Here is a 20,335-nt window from a genome sequence, read left to right as displayed (position 1 = left end):
GGCTGGCTGCTCCAAATCCACAGGCACAGGGAGGTTTGGGATGCCGGCTTTCGAGGAGTCTCCCCACTGGGTTACTCTGGATCCTGGAATATGAGAATATGAGAATGTGGGCTGGCAAGAGCCCGCGTGTCTGGGAGCTGCTGAGCAGCCCCGCAGGCTTCCCAAAATCGGGCTCACTGCCGTCCTTTCTGATAGCATGGAGGAAACTGGGAAGCATATCTCAGCTTGGAAACTCAGAATTCGGGAGCCAAGTCCCACAAAACTTTCACCTTGTTGCTCCTGGGCAGCTGCTGCAGGGAGATGAGATGCAGCTGGAGCGGAGAAAAGGAACCAGCCTGGTTGGAGGCACCTGGTGACTCTGCAGGTGCCTCTGAGGCTCCTTGCTCAGCACCGTTTTGGGGTAGTTTAACAGAGAACTGCTGCTTTGGGGAGCCAAAGTTTATAATTATATGGTTTTTTAGGACCTGGGCTGCCTTTCAGCGTGCTTGAGACCGGGGAGTGTGACAGCCCAGTCTGCCCAGTGATGGAAAGTTCAAAACTGGAAATGTACCTGGATGCCACCCTGAGTCAGCCCAAACCGAAGCATCTCTACAAAACACCTAGATGTGAACAAACTGCCGTCTTCTGACAAAAATATTCCGTCTGAGAATTTCTGACCAGCTCCGGCGGTAAACACCTCCAGGGTGTCCTTTTTGTCTGATACAGGGCAAAACTTATTCGGGTACCTGTTGCTTGGGGTGGAAAGATGAGGGAATGGAATAGTAAATTAAAGGAGTTGGAACAAAAAGCAGCTGATTGTCTGAGCACGGCTGGCCAAGCTGTGTTCAGGTAATCTGTGTGGGAACGCAGCTTTCCATAGATGAAATGCCCGTGGCAGGGGCTGCAGCCACGCCGTGGACCCTCTTCTCCCCTTCCCCTCACTGAGCGGGCTTTACACTTGTGGGGCTTTACACTTGTGTTTATTTTCCTGCCTTGCCCTCGGTGGGGCTTGTCCGGGCACCTCTCCTTGTCCTGCTCCTGGGCTTTTCTGCCCTCCCCGTGGGCCCCGCGGAGCGCGATCCCCCTCAGGGAGCCGGGGCCTCCGCGGGCGGCGATGGAGGCGCGGAGCTCCCGGCGGGCCGGCCGCCTCCCCGCCCTCCTTCCATCCTCCCTCCCTCCCTCGGCGGCGTGTTTGGGAGGGAAGGAGGGGGTGGAAGCCGGGCCGGGGCGGCCAGCAGGCAATTTGCATGAGAGACAGACTGGGAATGAGCTGGAGTGGGCGCCTCTCCGCGCACACAGAGCGGGGCAGGAGGGGGAGGAGGAGGGAGCTGCCGCCGCCGCCGCCGCCGCCGGGGAGAGGCGGCGAACTCCGGGCAAAGTTTGGAGCCGCGGGCCCGCGGCGCTGAGGCAGCGGCGGGCGGGGAGCGGCCGGGCCGGGCCGGGCCGGGCCGGGCAGGGCCGCCCGGTGTGAGGCGGCGGGGCGAGCGCGGGGGGCGGCGGGCAGAGCGCGGAGCCGGCGGCGGGCGCTGCCGGCACAGCCAGCATGTCCTCCATCCTGCCCTTCACTCCTCCCATCGTCAAGCGGCTCCTGGGCTGGAAGAAAGGCGAGCAGAACGGGCAGGAGGAGAAATGGTGCGAGAAGGCGGTGAAGAGCCTGGTGAAGAAGCTGAAGAAGACGGGGCAGCTGGACGAGCTGGAGAAGGCGATCACCACGCAGAACATCAACACCAAGTGCATCACCATCCCCAGGTACCGGGGCGCGGAGGGCGCGGCTCCCGGGGCCCTGCGGGGTGCGCGGGAGCAGCGGGACCCCGAGGGACCCGCAGGGACCCGCAGGGACCCGCAGGGACCCCCGAGCTCCGGCACGGCACCGGGCTTGGCTTGCGTGCCGGCCCTGCCGCACTCGGTGCGCTGTTGGTCCTCTCTGCCTGCTCCTTCTCTAGTTAAGAAAAACCCCGTAACTGGCTACAGCATTGAATCACTCTGTAGTAACGAGAGAGAAAACGTAGTGGAGAAAATACGCCTCGAGCCGAGATCATAAAAAAGAAAAAAAAAAAAAAAAAAAAAAAGTTGGAAGCGCAGCGGATCAGCTCCGCACACTGAAGCTGCTCTCATTGTCAGAAGTTTCAGCGTGTTCTCAAGTGCTGTTGCATTAAGATTTTCTTGTGATTAGTGCGTCAGGAAAACGGTTTTGTTTGGGTTGTTTGGCCTCTTCCTTGTTACTCCTCTAAAGGGATGATTTAGAGCCCTGCTCTGCTGATGTTTTCGAGTTACTTTTTAAATTGGGAATGCAAATGGCAGAGCTGAAGGAGGTCGTTTGGAGTGCAAAAAAAAACCACACATGTGAGGGTGAATATAGTTGATTATTTTTCTTCCATTTTTTGAATGAACACAGAATTTATTTTTAGTCTCCATTCTGAACTCGATCCATAGGGCCATCATAAATCATAAAAGCCGTGTATAAGACTATCCCATCTTAGAATAATTTTCCAAGTAACTTTCAAATGGCTGCCCACAAGTGGAGTTTTATTGCTGCAGATTGTTGATTTCTGTGAGCTCCGCCAGATGACTGCTGGGTTTGTTCCTGATTGTTGTTTGAGAGTATTTTTTTTTTTTAAGCAAAGGCCAAAGTTCATCCCAAATATTTGAATGCTGCATAATTGTGTGCTTCTGCGTGAGAAGATATCTGTGTGTGTGTGTGTATTCATGCTTCTCTCTGGCACAAACAAATGTATGCTTTCTTGCTTGTCAGAATGATTTAATATGCAGGAGCTGATACAAAGCAGCATCTGTTGCATGAAAAAGTGAAGCAAGTAGCTTAGAAATGTGGATGTTTGGAGCTCCTAAAATTTTCTTCCAACAACTGCAGTGTTTTTTTAAAAGGAAAAATAAAGCCTCCTTATCTTTTTTGGTGCTGAATGACTGTGGCTAAGATTTTGGCCAGTAATACAAATGAGAGCTCTCAGCCTTTGTTAGAGTTGCTCTGGCTTCTACTTGAAGCAGAAATCAAAACCTGTAGAGCCACCACGCAATACAAATGCCTTAAAACCTATATTTTCCAAGTTCTTGGTAAGCAGCGTGCCTTCCACGTAGATAATTCCCTGAAATACTTACCATTTAAAGCACTTCCCTGAAATATTTACCATTTCAAAAGAAGAAAATTGCTGGAGCAGCCCTGCTGCTGTGACCTGGGTATTGTGTCTGGCTGATGCTGACCCGTTAGGGAGCAGAGCATGAAGGCCCGTGGAACTTCTGTGACTCCTAACAAGGTAGTTTAGATAAGGAAGTATTTGATATTTTATGATTTAAAGGAATAAAAAATGTTGGGCCAAACACAATGCTTTATTAAAAGGAAAAAAGGTAAAGTTTGAAAATAAATAACAGCACAAACATATATCACAAGTCATGCATACTCACCTTCAGAGATTGTCCTGACTGTTCCTCCTCTGTTAAAGAAAATCTGTGCAGAAATTAAAACATTTAATGTTAATTTATGACACTGACCCTGGATCATGCGGATCTTAAACCTTGGTATGGGGGAGGCATCAGCCTCTCTTGGTGGGAGCCCCTTATTCCTTGGCATTAGTTTTTAAACACAACTTCATACCTGCTTTTTTATTGTTTAGAAATGACCGTGGTGAGGTTTTCTGTGCTGAGGTGTTAACGTCTGTGTGTCAGAGGTTGGGGAATGGTGTGGGAACATGGAACAGTCTCTCTGAAGCCCGTGCAGAGCTGCAGCTCTGACCAGGCCTTGTGACTTTAAGAGCTGTGCCTTTTCCTCTGGGCTGCACTGCTTGTCCTAATGTATCTGTGAATCTGATTACGGTGTCATCTGAAATTAGTGTTTGCAGGACGATTTTAGCGTGGTTTTCGTTTGCTGTTTGTTTTTTTCATTTAATAATTTTTACGTATGTCATTTTACTATTTACTCAAATAATATGTTGGGGAGGGGGGAAAGGGGGGAAAAGCATCATTAAGGATTAGCTCATGTTGTGCATTGTCTGTAATGCATCAGTAGACTGAATTACAGTGGAGCCATGCCAGTGATGACTCTGGCCCAGCAGGAGCAGGGTAAGTCCAAAATTAGCTATTGTATCCATGAGACTGAGCAAGTTTCACATGGAAAAGGGCTCGATCTTTGCAGAAACATTGCTTGTGGGAATGAGGGCTACACAGCAAATTCCTGGACTTGATCAGGTGGGATTGTTTGAAGAAAGGACAGGGAAAAATATTTGTTTTGTTGTAGGGCTAAGGAATTTGAATAACAAATGTACTCCTGCTGTCACGTTTATCTGCTGAGATCTGGAAACACGTACTATGTGCTATCTCCTGACAGATTAGTAAACAGGGATTAGTTTATTTGCTTGTGTATTTGCTCAGCATGTATTACTTCTCCAAATGCTCAGTTTCTGAGGTGGTGTGACAGACACCCCAGGTTTTCTGTTGGGAGAACCTGTGCAGACAGCAAAAGGCTGGAAAGGCCTTCAAGGATTTCAGTAACTCTCCTGGCAAGAAGGATGTTTCCTTCTTTTTTTACTGCTGGAGGAGGAAGTAATTTCCACCTGAAAAACTCTGGTCTCAAACCATCTGGTTTCTGGTGGTGCTGCTGCCGCACAGGACGGCTCCTTCAGAGGATCTTCCTTCCCTCCTCCTCTGGGCACAGCTGCCAAAGCCTATCCTGCCCCAGCAGGACCTTTCTTTAAACCTCTGTGCCCCGAGCTGCTGGCCTTTGGTGTCAGAGCTGACCTAGTGAGTCGGGTCCCCCTGGCAGAAAGGTTTTTTCATCCTGTATTGGGTGATAAAAGTTGAGAACACACATTCTTCTGCCCATTAAAATGCACCCTTTGTCACAGTTTCGTTATCTTGAAAGCCCAGCTTTCAGGATGAGCATTTTTATCACTTTTCAGACCAACCTGGGCACAAGTGTGCCATTAACACCTACCCAGCTCAGGCAGCTGGGTGTTTGTGGCCTCTCAGCTCTGCTCTGCGAGCAGGCAATGATCTGCTCCAGCTGCTCGCAGGATTTTTGGTGGCTCTGTTCTCTTCGGAGACCCAAAAATGTGGTCAGAATGGCATCTACATCGGACATTCATACAAACCTGCAAAAACCTGAGTTTCCAGCACTGTTCTGAGCAGAAGAGAGGCTGTTTTGTGCACCTGAGAAAGCAGCAGCATTTGCCCTGCAAAGGAAGTGTGATGAGTGTTGAACTCAACATTTTTAGGGTCTGATCTGCAGAAAACAGACCATGTGATGGGCACTCAGTAATTTCTACAAGCTGTGCAGTATCTATAGTCTTGCTTTATGATAGTAAATGCTTTGTTTCAAGAGCATTAGTGGTGCTACACACACAAAGACATAAATCTCTTGACATTTTGTAATATATTTTCATATGCACATTTTTCTTTTGAACTCATTACTGTATTTATTTGTTTTGGTATCACCAGTGGTTTTAGGTGAACCAGGATTCCTGTGTGTAAGAAACACCTTCTTTTAAGTGGTGTTTTTATATTTTTAATTTAGAAAACAGTTTTGAAGAGAGGTGGGTGTTACTTCTCCTGGAACTCATCTGATAAGGGTAGAATGTATCAGTTAAAATGGAAACATGGCAGATTTGCTTCTTAAAAGCCACTGAACAAGGTGTTCCTTAAATGATTTACATTTTGGTGGGGAAAACAAGGGATAATACACAAGGAACTTAATGCATAATGATAATAAAAAAGGAACATAAGTATTTCAGGAACATCTTGGGTGTGAGCACAGCTTCTGTTGTATTGGGAGTTGACCACACAATATTTACAGGCCTTGATCATGTTCTTAGGTTTGAGGTGATACCAGGAAAATAGGAAAACTGTGAGGATGTTAAGTGGCAGAGGCTGTCTGCAAGACCCTGAAGGATGTTGTGGTTTCACACCACGGTGTGATTTTTGGGGTCACTGGACTTGCTCCTTGTGGGTCCCTTCCAGCTCGGGATATTGTCTGATTCCACACTCTTCTTTTGGGCTGCTGCCCATCGGACTGCAGTAAGCAGCAAAGGACCAGTCACAGCTTTGTGTGTCCATGTGCAAATTTAGATATTTTTCAATGCCACTTTCAAGCTACTTTGTTTTCAGTTTTCTATCCCTGAGTGTGAGGAGCTTTAATATTTCATGGCCTTGTCTGGGAGTGCCTGCAGGGGCTTAGCCCTGGTGTGCAGGGGTGGTTACAGCCCAGTCCCTGTGTGCAAACCCCTCTGGCTGCCATCGCCCTGCTCAGCTCCATGCTGCTGGGGATATTCCTGCTGCAAACCATGTCAGTGACCTCTGTCCTGCAGCTTTTACAGCCCTGCCCAACCTTTGTGCTGCTGCAGTGCCCTCATCAGCTGTGGCACCGAGGGCTGCTCCACGGCCCAGCTGTGGTGGCCTCTGGGACTCTGCAGGTCAGGTCTGAAGGTGAAGGTACCGTGAGTGCCATGAGCCTGAGCCTGGCAGAGCTCCAGGAGTGTTTGGGCAAGCTCTTGGGCGCAGGGTGTGACTCCTGGCATGATCCTGTGCAGGGCCAGGAGTTGGACTCAGTGACCCTTGTGGTCCCTTTCCAATTCACCTTTTTCCTGTGTGATTCCATGAGTTTCTGCCTGCAGTCCTGCTTGTCCATCAGTGCCTTTCTCATCTCCCCACAGGTCAATCCCCCCTTTCTGGGCACAGGTTTCTGCTTCCTGCAGCCCCTCCAACACTTTCTCCCCGCCTTGCACTTATTCCTGCCTCTTACATCAGCCTGGGTGATGTGTGTGGAGTTGTTGTATTCCCAAAAACAAAGCACTGCTGTCAGGCTGGAGCAATAATGTTGGTACAACCAGTTAGGGAGCAAGTACACACTCAGTTATTGTGGCAGACACAAGGAGCTGGGAGAGGAGGGAGGCTGGGGAGGACTTATGTTCCCTCCCCTCAAAAGAGTTGCTGCTGGAATAGCACAGCAGCCCTTTATTAAGGTGTCTCCTCAGTTTTGTAATTTCTCATGCAGTCACTACAATTCAAACCCTTTTGATGTATATATATAAAATACTTTTTTTTTCCTTTATATGTATATATATTTTTTTTTTAACCTGAGTTGTGCAGGGCAGCTCACACCTTGCATTAAAACCAGTGATAAATCTCCTTCTGTCTTGAAAAACAACTGGAATGTTTATCCAGGACACTGAGAGGCTAAAATGGATTTTACCATTTGTTAAGATGCTTTCAAATATTCATATATCCATCTTTCATTCTTCTGCCCTTTCTCAAGAGACTAAAAGAGTTAAAATAGCTTCTGAAGGGACTTATGATGTTCTCATTATATTGTGTAGTAAGTGTTGGATCTGTGTGAAATCAAATGTTTAAAATGGTTGCTTAACTTTCATAGTATTAAGAAAAGACCCTGAATATCGCAGTCATTTAAATATAATGAGAAATAAATGCAAAAAATTGATGAAATAAAGAAATGCACAGTGTATAGGATTATCACATCAGGGATCCAATTAAAACGAGTTCTTCTAATAAATATTGGTTTAATAATGTAAATTTGGGATTGCTATATTATTACAACAAAAATAAAATTAACGAGATTTAATGGACTGAGCAGCCATTAATTTTCACTTGTTAATTTATTAGGAACTTCTAATGCTGTTAGATGCACAGTAAAGCCATTATCCTGCATGAACTACTTGATGAAATAAATAGGGCCAACAAGTACTCGAATTAAATTGAAATCAGTTTTTATTCCCAAATTATCTCTTTCTGTTGTTTGGGGTTTTTTATGATTACTGTGTTTTAGCTTTCCTCTACTGAGCGCAATTAAATTTTCAGGGATGGGATGCAACGCTCCTCCAGCCAGGCTTATGAATAGTCCTAATTAACGTTTGTCCTTGTCTGCCTTGAGGTGTTTGTAAAAAACCCTTTTCCAGTCCCGAGCTGCCTGTGCTGATGGGCAGGGAAGGGAGGGACAGGAGCGAGGGGAGTGAAGCCTGGGCTGCGGTTCTTGTCCAGAGCCTGCAGTTCAGGGGGCGACTCCATCAGGTCCAGCAGGTGTTGTTGATTCCTTTTGGAACTGCTGATAATTGCACAGCTTTGTGTAGCTGAGGAGGCAGTAATGTGTGGATTGTTGCAGTAATGCTGCTTTCAAAGGTGTTGTGAAGCCTTTCAGACCTGATCCTCTTGCTGGCATCTCTTTCCCCCAGAGTGGTGGGACTTGCCCTTAGGGAAGTTTGACTGCTCCAGGTACTGTGCCTCTGTACAAACCATACAAAGCCAGAGCTCTTTTTTTCTGTCTTAAAGACTCAGCTCCTCAGAGGCCACAAATGTGAGTGGGAATAAACTATTCCTGCATAGTAATAGCAGCCCTATTAAAAACCCAACCAAATAAAACCAAGGGTAACCCTTACCTTCACAAGAGCCCAGCCAGGTAAGAAGTAACACCCTGCTTTTTAAAGTGTCACCCAGGGATCATCCGAGCTCAGCAGGAAATCTTTGTTAGCTAAGGAAACCTAAGATATTGTAGCCACACAGTTCCAGATAGCCAGATTTGTTCCTTCAGCAGCGAGGGAGGTTTTTGTGTGTGCTGCAGAGACTTCTGACAGCAGCTGCTGCTGCTGCTGTGGAAAACATGGATCATACCTCTCACTGGTGAGCCTCATGAAAAAACGTGCTTAAAACTCCAGTAAAACCTGCCCGTGAGAAATGGAGCCTGTGTGAGTCTAGGAAAGGTGAAGAGGAGATCCTGATAAATTTGGTATGTCACAAGAAAAGCCTTCACAGCTCACGTGCTGCTCTGCCCTGGGTGATGAGGGCCAGGAGGGGACACGTTCCAGGTGGTGCAGCTGTGCTCTGTGTGTGCCCAAATTGTCCTGGAGCACCTGCACGGGTGGGCCGGGTGCCTGACCCCGTGATGGGAGCACGGATCAGCTTATGGAAAACGAGGGGCGTGAATCCTGGAGTGAGGGACTGCAGCGGGCGACGTGGCAGGATCCTCTCCTGAGGTTCTTGCTTTCTCCAGGGTTCTCAGGGTGAGAATAGTGGGTGAACCCTCCTTAGCTCGCTTGATTTGCAGTTGAGAATTTCAGTAAATTTCCCTTACAGATTGCGTCACAGGAAAGGTCGGAGTTTCTCTCTGCAATGGTGACGTTCATTAACCATAACTCAGTCTTGTTTTAAAAAGGAAGTCAAAACAGAAATTTCCTCCTTTGTGGTGAAGCTACAGGCAGCAGTGGTTGAATGATGGATGCTGACACTGACTCTCCTTTTTCACAACAAAAGAGGAGAAACTTTGTCCTTCCCGTTTTAGCTGCTTGAACATGAAAAGAGAAATTCACCTAATCTTCACACACGGAGAACAGTTCAGGTTCACACAAATGTGGGGCTGAGGGGACATCTGTGGCACGTGACAGTGCCTCTGTTTCTGTGTTGAATGTGTGACTGTTGTTGCTTTATCTACTTACCAGCTGGAGAATTCTTTTTTCCCCAAATTTCCTTTCCCTCCATTAACTGGAATTTTAGTGTTGCTGTGTAGGAAGACAAAGACCCAACTACAAGAACCTTTAATTCTGTTATTCTGAGCAAGACCTGATGTGGGGTTTTTTTCATAGGGATACAAAGTCTATGGTTTCCATACACATGGAACTGTACAGAAAGGTCCTTATTATTTGTTGAACAAATTGTTTTTCACCCTGGACTCAATATGCAGAGCCAGTTTGTGGCACATGTGTGACAAACAGTATCTGAAAAATCCTATCAGTGTTTAAAAAGCACTCAGTCTAAATGAAAGGCTAATAAGCAGCTGGAGGCTTTTCCCACTCTTTTTGTGTTTGTGTAGTTACATGGATTTCAGTAAATTTACTTCCAATTTACAGGCAAGTGAAGGGAGAGTCAGGCCAGCACAGGAAAGCAGTGAACTGAAAACAGGGGAGAGGTGTTAGTGGGTTGAATATTGTCCACTTTTCTCTTTTAAATTCAGGGATTTGGTGGCTTCCGTGGGTTCTTTGCAGGATTTGAAGCCTGCCCAGCAGAGCCTGTGAGACCTGGGGGCTCCAGCCCCAGGAAGACTGGACTTCTCAGGCCTGGGCTGGAAATCTGGCAGGAAGCCAGGCAGGGTTTAGCTGGAAGTTTGATGAAAATGATACTTCTCTGCAAAGCATTTAATTTTCAGAGGAGTTCACTCATATTTCAGTGAGGGTTTGCTGGGCAGAGACCCTCCACATTTGTGGCTGAGGTACCTCTGGAGTGGGTCACCCTATGCCTGGGCAGAAGGCGGCATTGGGCCGTTCTGTGTTTGTTTTTTTCCTTTTTTTAACCATTTTAAGTGGCTTTCAAACTAGTGGTGAAGCCATTATTCCAATGTGCCCCTGCCCTGCCGCACAGCTCCACAAGCTCAGGAAGCAGAAATGTTTTCTAGATAAAGCCCCCCACAATTACAGGCCTTGAACTCGGGAGAGCACAAGGTCTGCTAAAGACATCTGTCCCTGCTTTCCCAGCAATCAGCAGCCTGTGGGATAAAAAGTCTGGAATAGTTGTTGATGCTGGCCTGGAACCTTCAAGTAAAACTCCACTGGGCACTGGAGATGCTGGATTAAAGACCATGGAAGAGTTCCACAGGCTTGGGATGGGCAGACTTAGAGATGACATGGCTAATCTTTCTCCATATCTGCTTCTTGGGCCTAAATTTACCTGACTCCCTCAGTATGAGCTTCACCAGCAGTCAAATCTTTGTCCCATTGGTCTGTTTCATGTCATTGTTTTCTGATCAAAATTACCTTTTTTTTTTAATAATCAATTTTTGCACAAGAATGGTAGGAAGTGCAGACCAGAAGATGTGTAACCACCGTGGTAGAATGAAGAAAAATGGCAAATTTTAAAGAGCAGATAATCACTGTCTGCTTTTTGGAGCTGATACAACTTTCCAGCTGGTTTCTGTTGCTAGTAAAAGTCTGTTGGCACTCTGCAAACTGAGTTGAGCTTTGCTCTGAATTAGATGCCATAAATAACTTGTGTGTAGGTAGACAGCTGATCATTGAAGGTTTTTCCCAAGCCTGGTTCTGCTTGTTTGGGAGAACTACAGGCTGAAAGTTCAGGTATAGAATTGCAATTGCATCTTTGTTTTCCCCAATCATAACTGAATAAAGATGGGGTTTCAGTTGTGGATTGCTGCATAATGAATGCACATTGTGGTTAGGGAAGGCTGAAAATACCAGGGTTTGTTCCACACCACTGTGTAACTGTGAGCAAAACACTGCACCCTGCTTGTACCTCAACTACCTCCCAGATGCAGTCCTTGCCTGTCAGGGAATTAATTACAGTTGGGAAAGCTCTTAAAATCCCAGGATTTTAAAAACCTGTTGCAAACCCCATTACCTTGCTGCTTTAAAAAGCTTTCTTGAGCTTTTTAAAGCTTTAAAAAGCTTTTAAAAAGCTGCCCAGCATCTCATTTGTACTAAGAAAGCAATTTTAATTTTTGTTGGAAGCTCTCTTTGAAAATATGTAGGTGCTACGTCAGTGAGAATATTAGAATTCCACAGATGTTTAGTGGTAAACCTTGGCTGGGTTTGCCTAATATTTATCTATTCATCTCTGTAGCAGTGCCTCCTGTACACATGGAATATTTTGACTGGTTGATACGCATCATTCCACAGAGTTCTGCTCCTGAGCTCCAGTCTGAGGTCTGTTAGCGCAAGTCCAGGGGAAACTCTATACATGTAGCCTCATGTTTTCAGTTAAGTAATATTCTATAGCCATATGGGAATTTAATGCCATCCAAATACAGGATGCTAAATGAAAGAAACGTGTGTCTGTTGCTGGTGGACTTTTACAACCATGACCTGCAGCAAAGCCACTTGGAAAAATGTAACTTCTGTAGCTATAGCCGTGTCTTTCACTGAATGTTTTGGCAGCCTCTGAGTGTTGAGCACTCACATCTCTTTGCTTCAGAGCTCCTTTGCATCTGAAGACTTTGTGGGGAATTGTTCTGAAGGAGATGACTGAAAACTAATAGCTGGCCATCTGGCTGGAAACAACATTATTAATTAAATGTTCTCTTTTAAATAATTTACAAGTTTGAAATAAATGCTCTTTTCAAAGCTATTGAAGCAAGATGAATTTGAAGCCCTGCTGTGGGAAACAGTATTTAATGTATCTCCTCACTAAATTTAAGGATGGAGAAGTAACATCTGAGATCAAGGTTACTTAGATAAGCTGAGAGGAAAACAGCCTCTGGATTTTTTCCCCTGTGTGCTTTTCATGGTTACTTGCCTTGAAGGAGAACAATTAAGCTCCAAAGCTGGCAGTTACTCCCATTAAAAAAAAAAAAAATCTTTACTAGACAATATTCATTGAGTCCTCTTAAAGACCTTTTCATTATGTGCTTTTGAAGGGGGAACATTTGTGGCCTCTCATTTTATACCAGAGTTTTGATCTTAAATCCATCCTAGCAGAAGGATTTTTACCCTTTTGCTGATAGGGGGAGAGTGAAATCCTGAGAATGGGGTTGATTTACCTGAGGCTAATGGGGGCAAAGGGCACTTTGGTGCAGACATCCTAAGGCCTGCTGCAGTTTTCCATATCCAGGACTCTCTCTGTGGTCTTGATGGAAAACAGGAATCAGTTCAAAAGCTGCTCTCTCTGTGTTACACCAGTAATTTGTAACGTGGCGATTTTATATTCATTAAACGAATTTTCAGTTAAATAGAGGAAGAAGCCTCTAGCATTTTAGAATCGTGGACTCAGAGCAGTGTGGATTGGAAGGGACCTTCCAAGCTCATCTTGTCCAGCTCCCTGGATGTCCAGAGACATCTTTTACTCAAAGCACCCTCCAGCCTCCCTTGGAACACTTCCACTGGTGGGGCATTCACAGCTTCTCCTCACAAAAGGAGTAAGAAAGTGCTGAGGATGCACCTCAAGAGATATTATTTCATTTTATGTCCGTATTTTCCAGACTTAGGATGAGCATGGAGCCTTTCTGCTGTGATTTTTCAGTACGTTAAGGGTCCCAGCAATTCCTTGCTGGAGTGTCTGAGTGACCCACCCATACTGCAGTTCCTGGTGGCTGCATGTGGAAAATATGTGTATTAGGGTACTGGAAGAACAGAGTAGCCATTTGGATGGATAGAAATTCATGAAGGGAGCACCCTTAAACGGGCTTGGAAGAATAGTTCCATGTAAACATCCCCTCTGTTTCCTCCCTTCTCCATTTATTCTCTTATGGGATTTGTGGTGCAGAACAGAGTTGGTGCCAGACACAAATGAACCCACGGAGCCAGTGAAGGTCTTGGAAGTGCTGGCCTGAAGTGGGGTCCTGTGAGTCCCTGCTTTTCATGCCAGGCTCTGCTGGTTTGAAGGCCCTGCTTGGGGGAAGCTGCTTCTAAACAGGAATAAAAATAGCCATTGGAGTGTTCTGATTTTAGAAAGAAAAAATAGCATTTATTGGATTATGATTGGCTGATGACTTTGAAGCTGGAGACAGTTTTATATTACAGAGCTTCTCCCTCTGCTTATTCTCTCAGTTCCTGTTCTCCCCCCTCCCCTTTTCTTTTTCCTCTTTTCTTGCTTTCTATTTTTAGGATGGCATTTCAGAGTTTCTGCTCTACTGCCAGACCAGCTATTCCAGAAGAAAGAGGAAAGGTGGGAGGTAGAGCTAATGAGCACTGTTATTAATTTGGTTTCTGAGCTGGTGTTCAGAGTTTATATGTTTCCAATTTGTCTGATAGTCAGTGAAAGATCTGTTTGTGCTTGAAGCCATTGATCATGCACATTTGACAGTCTCCTCAACAGAAGAGAGGAGAGCAGGAAGTTTAGGACTGGAGAGAGGCCGTTAAAAGTTTAAGGTCAATTTTTTATTTTGTTATATGTGTGTGTATATATTTAGATTATTTAATATCTATGTAAAAATTTGTATCCCGTAGAATTAGCTTCAATTGGAACATGGTATTTAATTAATCATTCTATGGAGAAAAAAAAAAGTACTGTAACTTCATTAAAAAATGGTAATGGTCTATTACCACTGGAACAAAACACTTGTTTAGTGTTACATATGCCCACATAAATAAAATAGTGGGATAAAGGTTTTCCAGTCAGCTCCTGTGCTGATCAGAGTTGCTTTAAGGGCATAAAAGCAGGGAGAGGGAATTTTCAGGAGTACCCTGGTGGGTATGGATGTGACATTCCTGCGCCCTCCTGGGAAGGGCTCTGGTGCTGGGTGGCCTTGCTGCTCAAAGTTGTTCCCTGAGCTGCAGCTGCCCAGAGGCTCTTGGCTCCTTTGTGCCTTTGTGACTTGCATTCTCCTGGGTGTGCTTTTTTTGTTTATTTGTTTAGGGGTTGGAGTGGCTTTATTTGTTGAAATATTATTTTTCTCCCTTGTGCCGTGGCTGAGAACCTTAAACAACAGGGAAAGATGGTTACTGGGAGGGCAGGGAAGGGAACAAAAATATTCTTTGTTTTGAAAGCAAAGTTACTCAGTGTGAATGTGTAAAACAATCCAGCCACAGGTTCTTGGCTTTGAAGTGGGGGGTGATTTTTGTTATTAGTTCAGTAAGTCACATTGTTCACCTGTGTGAGTTTGGGGCCATCATTTTTGCACATGCAGAGCAGCTCTGAATTTACATCACTGTGAGAGGAACTGGGGAAGCACAGAAGACTTGATCACACTTTTGCTTTAGGATCAACTTTGATGTTACAAATCATGTCACATTTCATTCTTAATTTTGCTTTGCAGTCCCTGTGCTGCTTGGAGCTCTGAAGGATATTTTTCTAGGCCCATTTGAGGGTTGAGTGTTGTCAAAAGGTGGCCAAAAGTTGGTCCAGTGTAACTGCCCATGTAATGTATTGCTGCAAATTAAATAACCCAGAAATTATTTTTGGAAGACAAGGATTATTTCAAGACACAGCTCATAACTTTTCTACCAGTGATTCAATAACTTATTCCTGTTGGTTAAAAATTGCACCTCACGTCGAGTTGGAGGCAGTGCCAACTTGCAGGATATTTTTTAATTTAATTTTTTTTTCAGCAAGTGAGGTTGTTACTCCAAGGTACTTAGTCCCTTTAGAATAAGCACGTTTTAGAACCAACAGGAGACAAGTCTTGTGCTTCACAAAGCTGATCCAGTTGGGTTTTTGGCTGTTGGGGACACTGAGGAGTGCTGCCTAATCTGAAGCTGGCAGTCCTTTGGGAATTCAGTGTACAGCCTTGCCCACAGGATAACCTTTCTCCAGTTTAGCTTTCTGCTGTTATCTCCTGGCACAAAAGAGTGGAAGAGAGAGCCAGTCAAGTGTTGAAAATTTGTCTATATTTATATCTCCTGCTGTGGTTTTCAGGCCTGAAGAAGGTGACGGAGGAAACCCTGAGTGTGTGTGCTGTGCAGCAGCTCACGGGGGCGAATCTGCTCCTGGGGGTGTCTTTTGGGAAATTCTAAATTGAGTTTTTCTTAGGCTGAAGAAAAAGCCACTGTGAATGTGTGCAGTGGGCTGGCAGATGCAGCTTGGTGTAGCAAGAGGCATTATATTGGTGGAAGTTGAGATAACAATAACCCCTGCTTTTATTTGTCAATAATTTTTTATCTTTTACTTTAAACCCAAATATTTTCTTCATATGCCAATAAATGGCAGGGTGGATTTGGACCATCAGTGGCTGTGCTGCTGAGCTGTTTGGAAGCCAAAATAATTGTAACAGAAATGGCAGCTCTGAATTGTCAGATTTCCATGTACTTTTATGCTGTCATATCTCTCCATATTATGATAATGATGCATCAGTAACATAATTTTATTTCTGGTTTCCACTTCAATGAGTGTAGCTCCTGTTACCTACAAACCACTGCAGGAATGTTACCCACTGGTGAGCCACTCGTCTTTGAAGAGTGTGACTGTGCTGGAGGGGTTTGTTTTCTCACATCCCACACCGGGGACTGGCAGTTTCCTGTCACCATCGCTACCAGGGATTGTTCAATACATGTTTGTGGCTTCAGCAGCAGGTCGGTTTGTCATGATTTCATGGTGAATAGGCACCTAACCACATGCAAAAGGCACTGCAGTTGGCCATTTGGGGACTGTGCTGAAGGTGACAAGCACTTAAGATGCAAACTCCGGTGCCTTTTGATGTCCCCTTCAAAGAAAACCTAAATGCTGTTTATTGTGTGAGGTGAGTGCTTGTTAGTGGCCATGTCCTTTAATGAAGAACTTGAGCTCTTACATTATCCTTAGTCTGGCACTTTGCCTGAGTGTTGAAAGCGTTTCTGTGCTGGAGAGGTGTTACAACAAAGTCAAATGTGGGTGCAAAACTGCCTGGGTGTAGCAGGGATTTGGCATCATCGTGTGGAACGTGAGGAGCTGAGTGACCCTTGAGCAATGAATACATGAAATCCTGCTCCATCTTCTGAACGAGTCTGGCTCTGCAATTCGGGCATTCCTTGCACACTGATAAGATAATTAATTGAACAAGAGGCAGCATTACCTGGCAGTTGCCTAATCTTCCTCCCCATGTGCAACAATCTGCGACGCTGATGTGTTGGACAATGCAGATGTGAAATGCTATAACTTTGTGGCACTCTTTTTTTACTGAAAATCAGCTGCAGCACCCCAGGTTTTGTCAGAGATGAGACTATTTCAGAATGTGGACGTGCAAATGTCAGTGACGGGAATTTAGCCTGGAGTGTACTGAAAATACACTCCTTAAAATGTTTGTCCTTTAATTTACATCAAAAGAATCTTGTATAATTTTAACATATTGTTGCCATCGGGTGGTGGTGTCCATATGCAGCTCCAATCAATGCCGCGTTTCTTTCCTTGTCTTTTTGCCTTCTCTGAAGCCACTCATGAAAGTATTTCAGCTAAAACCTCTCATTCCCTGGAATTTGGGCTCTTCCTCTGCAATACATGAAGTGATAGATCAGCACCTAATAAAAGTGGGATTATGTCTGAGCTGGAAATAAATAGAGAAAGAGCCTACAGTGGAAATGACAGGGCTTGCTTGTCATTACAGATTTAATAATAATACTTGTAGTAACTCCAGCAAGGTGAGGGTCTTCAGAGGGCTTTGTCACAAACTGCTTTTTACTCCTTGCAAACTCTTTAGACTTTGGCTGTTCAAACTGTTCCAATGCTCTTGCTGCAGTCATGCAAATATCACAAGCTGTTCAACTTGTTCATTTATTCTCTTGGAAAGGCAGAGAGGAAAAACAGCCTGGACTTGCACCCTGGAGGGAGCTGTGCAAAGCCAGGCTAAGGATTCTGGAGGGGGAGCTGTGGAGTTTTCTGTTCCTTTGTTGATGATACTTTGCTTTCTGTCATCTCTTAGCAAATAATGAGTAACAGTGATGGTGTGCTGCGAGACATGAAATCTGGAAGTGTTTATTCCAATTGTGTGTGAAGCAGAATCATCGCCAGAGCCAAGTTTCTCACGGACTGGTCTGGTCTGTGCCTGGGGCAGGAGTTTACAGCTATCTTGGTAATAAAGGCTCAGGACCTCTGGTATTTCTGCTTCCCAGGTTCCCTGTGCATGGCAGTTCCTGTCCCTTCTGGGATCAACACCTGTCTCTAATTTCCAGCAGTAACAAAGGACCCTGCTCTATAAAACCCTCTGCTGTTTGTGTGTGGAGCACTTTGCTTTTACAGTCCAGGGCTGGAGGACACCACAAAAGCAGATAAAAGCCAAGCGAAGCCGTTGCTGCAGTATGTCTAAAACAAACTTTTAAAAATTGTAAGGTTTTCCTTCCTTCCCTTCGTGGTTTATTTTTGTCTTTCTTTTTTTTTTTTTTTTTTTTTTTTCCTGCGGGAGAGGGGGGTATGTGGTGAAGATTTATCTCTAAACACAAACACTGAAATTTCGGTGGGGATTTTGCGCTCTGTTCAGGGATTTTTTTATCACCTTCCCCACTTCAAGAACTGCTTTTGTGAAATCAAGATTTCCACAAACTCAGTCCTGCAAACCTTCCCATGGCCACCCCTGTGTCCATGGGGAGCTGGAGGAAGCTCCTTTGCCCTGTGCAGCCTTAGGATGAGTAATAATGGTCCCAGCACATTCACACGTGCCCCAAGTCCTGCATGTCCTGAAGAATTTTGCCAGACTGAGGCTCCTGGAAGTCAGTGGAACTGATCACGTCTGAGTTTATCCCTGTAACTCCCTTCCTGAGATCTGCAGCTGCTTGTGCAGGGCTGTGGCACTGCCAGAGCTGTTGTCCCATCCATGTGTTTCTGAGAGGTGCTTTCCCTGCAGTAGCATTGCTTCAATTTTATTTTTCACTCTTCATAGCAGATCCATTTAGCAGCAAGGTTGCTGCTTTTTTGCACTATAATAGCATTCTGGATAGGATTGCTCATAAAGTGGTCTTTCAGCTTGCAGTGACTGCAGTCTGCTTACCATACATCTATTTCCTACTTTTCTTCGGGTTTTAAAGAAAGTGGAACATCAGATAATCAGTTTAACTCCTTGTTTCCAGTAATCACATCTCTCTGGGCCAGCAAATGTAAAACTAAAGGAGGCATTGGGGGCTGAGATGTGGCTTCATGTTACAGCACTGATTTAGCCCGGTGGTAGAACACCATTAAAAGGCATAATCCCATTTCTGGCTGTCTCTGAGTTTGCTGCAGTTCTGAGTCTTTTTATCTTTATGGCAACAGGACCACCCACTCTAATACCTTGTAAATGGTGCACTTTTAAATCAGAGCTTGTGGGTAGAGTTTTGACCTCTATTGAAATTAGTAACCTGGACAGGTGTGTCTTTCAGAAATGCATCCTGTCTTTATTTAAAGATACCAAGACAGACATTCCGCAATGTTGGGGGTTTTTGTTTTTGTTTGGTTATTTTTTTTAACAACTAATAATCTCTTCACATAAAAAAAAAATACTGTACTTCAGATGCAATTAGCCCAGTGTCATCTTACAGGATTGCTTCATTTTATCTCTTTTGGCCAGACTGACAAATCCTGCAATATTCCCTTTTTCCCCTTCAATAAACATACTTCTTACCCTGCTGGGATTCAGACCTCACTCATCATTGTCTTATTAGAAACAATGGATTGAAACCCTCATATCTTTTGTTTTAAGATGTTTTCTTTTGCCTTAAACTGTTTTTGTGGGTTTATTTTTACCAAGCTGATTGCTTTACTGAAGTCTAAAAGCATTATATTTAGAAAATTACCTTTTATCAACCAACTTTCTCCTCTAACAAGGGAATTAAATGAAATTTGAGAAGATTTAAAGCTAGATTGCTTTAAATTAATTCTTATCGTTTTCACTCGAGAGGAAATTTAACCCTGTGTCTGCCTGTAGAAGGCTCCTACCAAATGATGTTAAATCAGGGGATGATGGTAAATTTTGTCTCATGATGGTTTTTTAAATGTTTTTGGTTGTGTGCCCTTGTAGCTTGTGCTCCTTCAAAGGACTTTTCTGAACCCAGCTCCAGGAGGGTAAAGGCACTTGTTGAAGTCACATCCTTTCTGCTGATCTAGTCTAAATTAAAGCCTGGGATCTGCCTTGTGTTGGAGAGGGATGGGATGTGGAACATGGGGGTCCCCATGGCCTGACACTTCTGTGGAACCCAAACTTCCCAAATTCCTCTGCAGGGCCAGCCCAGGCACGACTGCAGAGGTTTCCTTCTCCCCACCTGGAGAAGCCCTGTGATTATTTGTGGCACTTCTGATTCTGCCTAGAAGCAGTTTTGGAGAATAAGAACTATTGAAGGAAGGTGGGCAAATCACCCAGGGAAGTCTCTGATAAAGTTTCTTTAAAAAACCCCTCATCCCTGAGGAGCAGAGCAGAGCTGGGTGATGAACCAGCTCACCTGTGCTATGGGTAGGAGCAGCAGTGAAGCAATTCAGAGTTGGGATTTCAGTGTGACTCCCACAATTTTCAGAAAAATAGAAATTTAACATCTTCTACCTTCTTTCTTATTTGTCTTTGTTTTTATTAAAGGTCGAGTAGGATTTTACAGTTTCAGGAGGGGTGTGGGAAAGGCAGATATTACCAATCCTTCAAATATTTCTTTTATGGGTAAATTCAGGACAAAACAGTGTCTTGTTTCAAGCTGCACTTCGCATTTCTGCCCTGAGGGAAGAGCAGGGCTGCAGAGCATCGAGGGCTTGCTTGGACAAGCTGCAATGAATGTTAAATAACTGTTTGGGAGCAGCGCGTGCTTTTAACTTAATAAATATACATTGTGGTAATGTTAGAGGAGACCTCAGGATTATAATTATTTGAAATATGCTTTACAAGTGCTTAGCAAAGCAAAGCAGTTTGGAGTCTCAGTGAGGAGCACACGCTCTGAGGAGATGCAAGGAATTTTCCTTCGTCCCATGTGGTTTAAAGCAGCAGAAGACATCTGCCTGTCCTTTGGCATCCAGCAAGGGCTGGGAGGTGTTGCAGTAGCACTGG

General features: G+C 44.8%; 1 protein-coding gene and 1 long non-coding RNA gene across 4 annotated transcripts in view; one reads left to right on the top strand and one right to left on the bottom strand.

Annotated features, from left to right (window-relative positions):
- LOC137481673 (uncharacterized) overlaps positions 1-20,335 on the bottom strand; it is a 358,787-nt gene that overhangs the window by 15,675 nt on the left and 322,777 nt on the right. The gene's annotated exons all lie outside the window — the stretch shown is intronic.
- Positions 466-20,335, top strand: part of SMAD3 (SMAD family member 3) — a 72,330-nt gene continuing 52,460 nt past the window's right edge. The window contains exons 1-2 of one of the 3 annotated variants that reach the window (XM_068203519.1): positions 466-668; positions 1,580-1,728. Coding sequence is in view for 2 of the 3 variants with exons in the window: in XM_068203517.1 (XP_068059618.1) it covers positions 1,523-1,728 (206 nt within the window). In the remaining variant the exon portion in view is untranslated. Of the gene's footprint in view, positions 669-1,136; positions 1,729-20,335 lie in introns of those variants that run through there. The other 2 variants (XM_068203517.1, XM_068203516.1) reach the window with 2 other exon arrangements.

Source organism: Anomalospiza imberbis, chromosome 13, assembly GCF_031753505.1.
Source record: "Anomalospiza imberbis isolate Cuckoo-Finch-1a 21T00152 chromosome 13, ASM3175350v1, whole genome shotgun sequence".
In the NCBI taxonomy this organism is placed as follows: Eukaryota; Metazoa; Chordata; class Aves; order Passeriformes; family Viduidae; genus Anomalospiza; species Anomalospiza imberbis.
The sequence above is the reverse complement of the archived record's forward strand: the minus strand, read 5'-3'. Positions and strand labels throughout refer to the sequence as shown.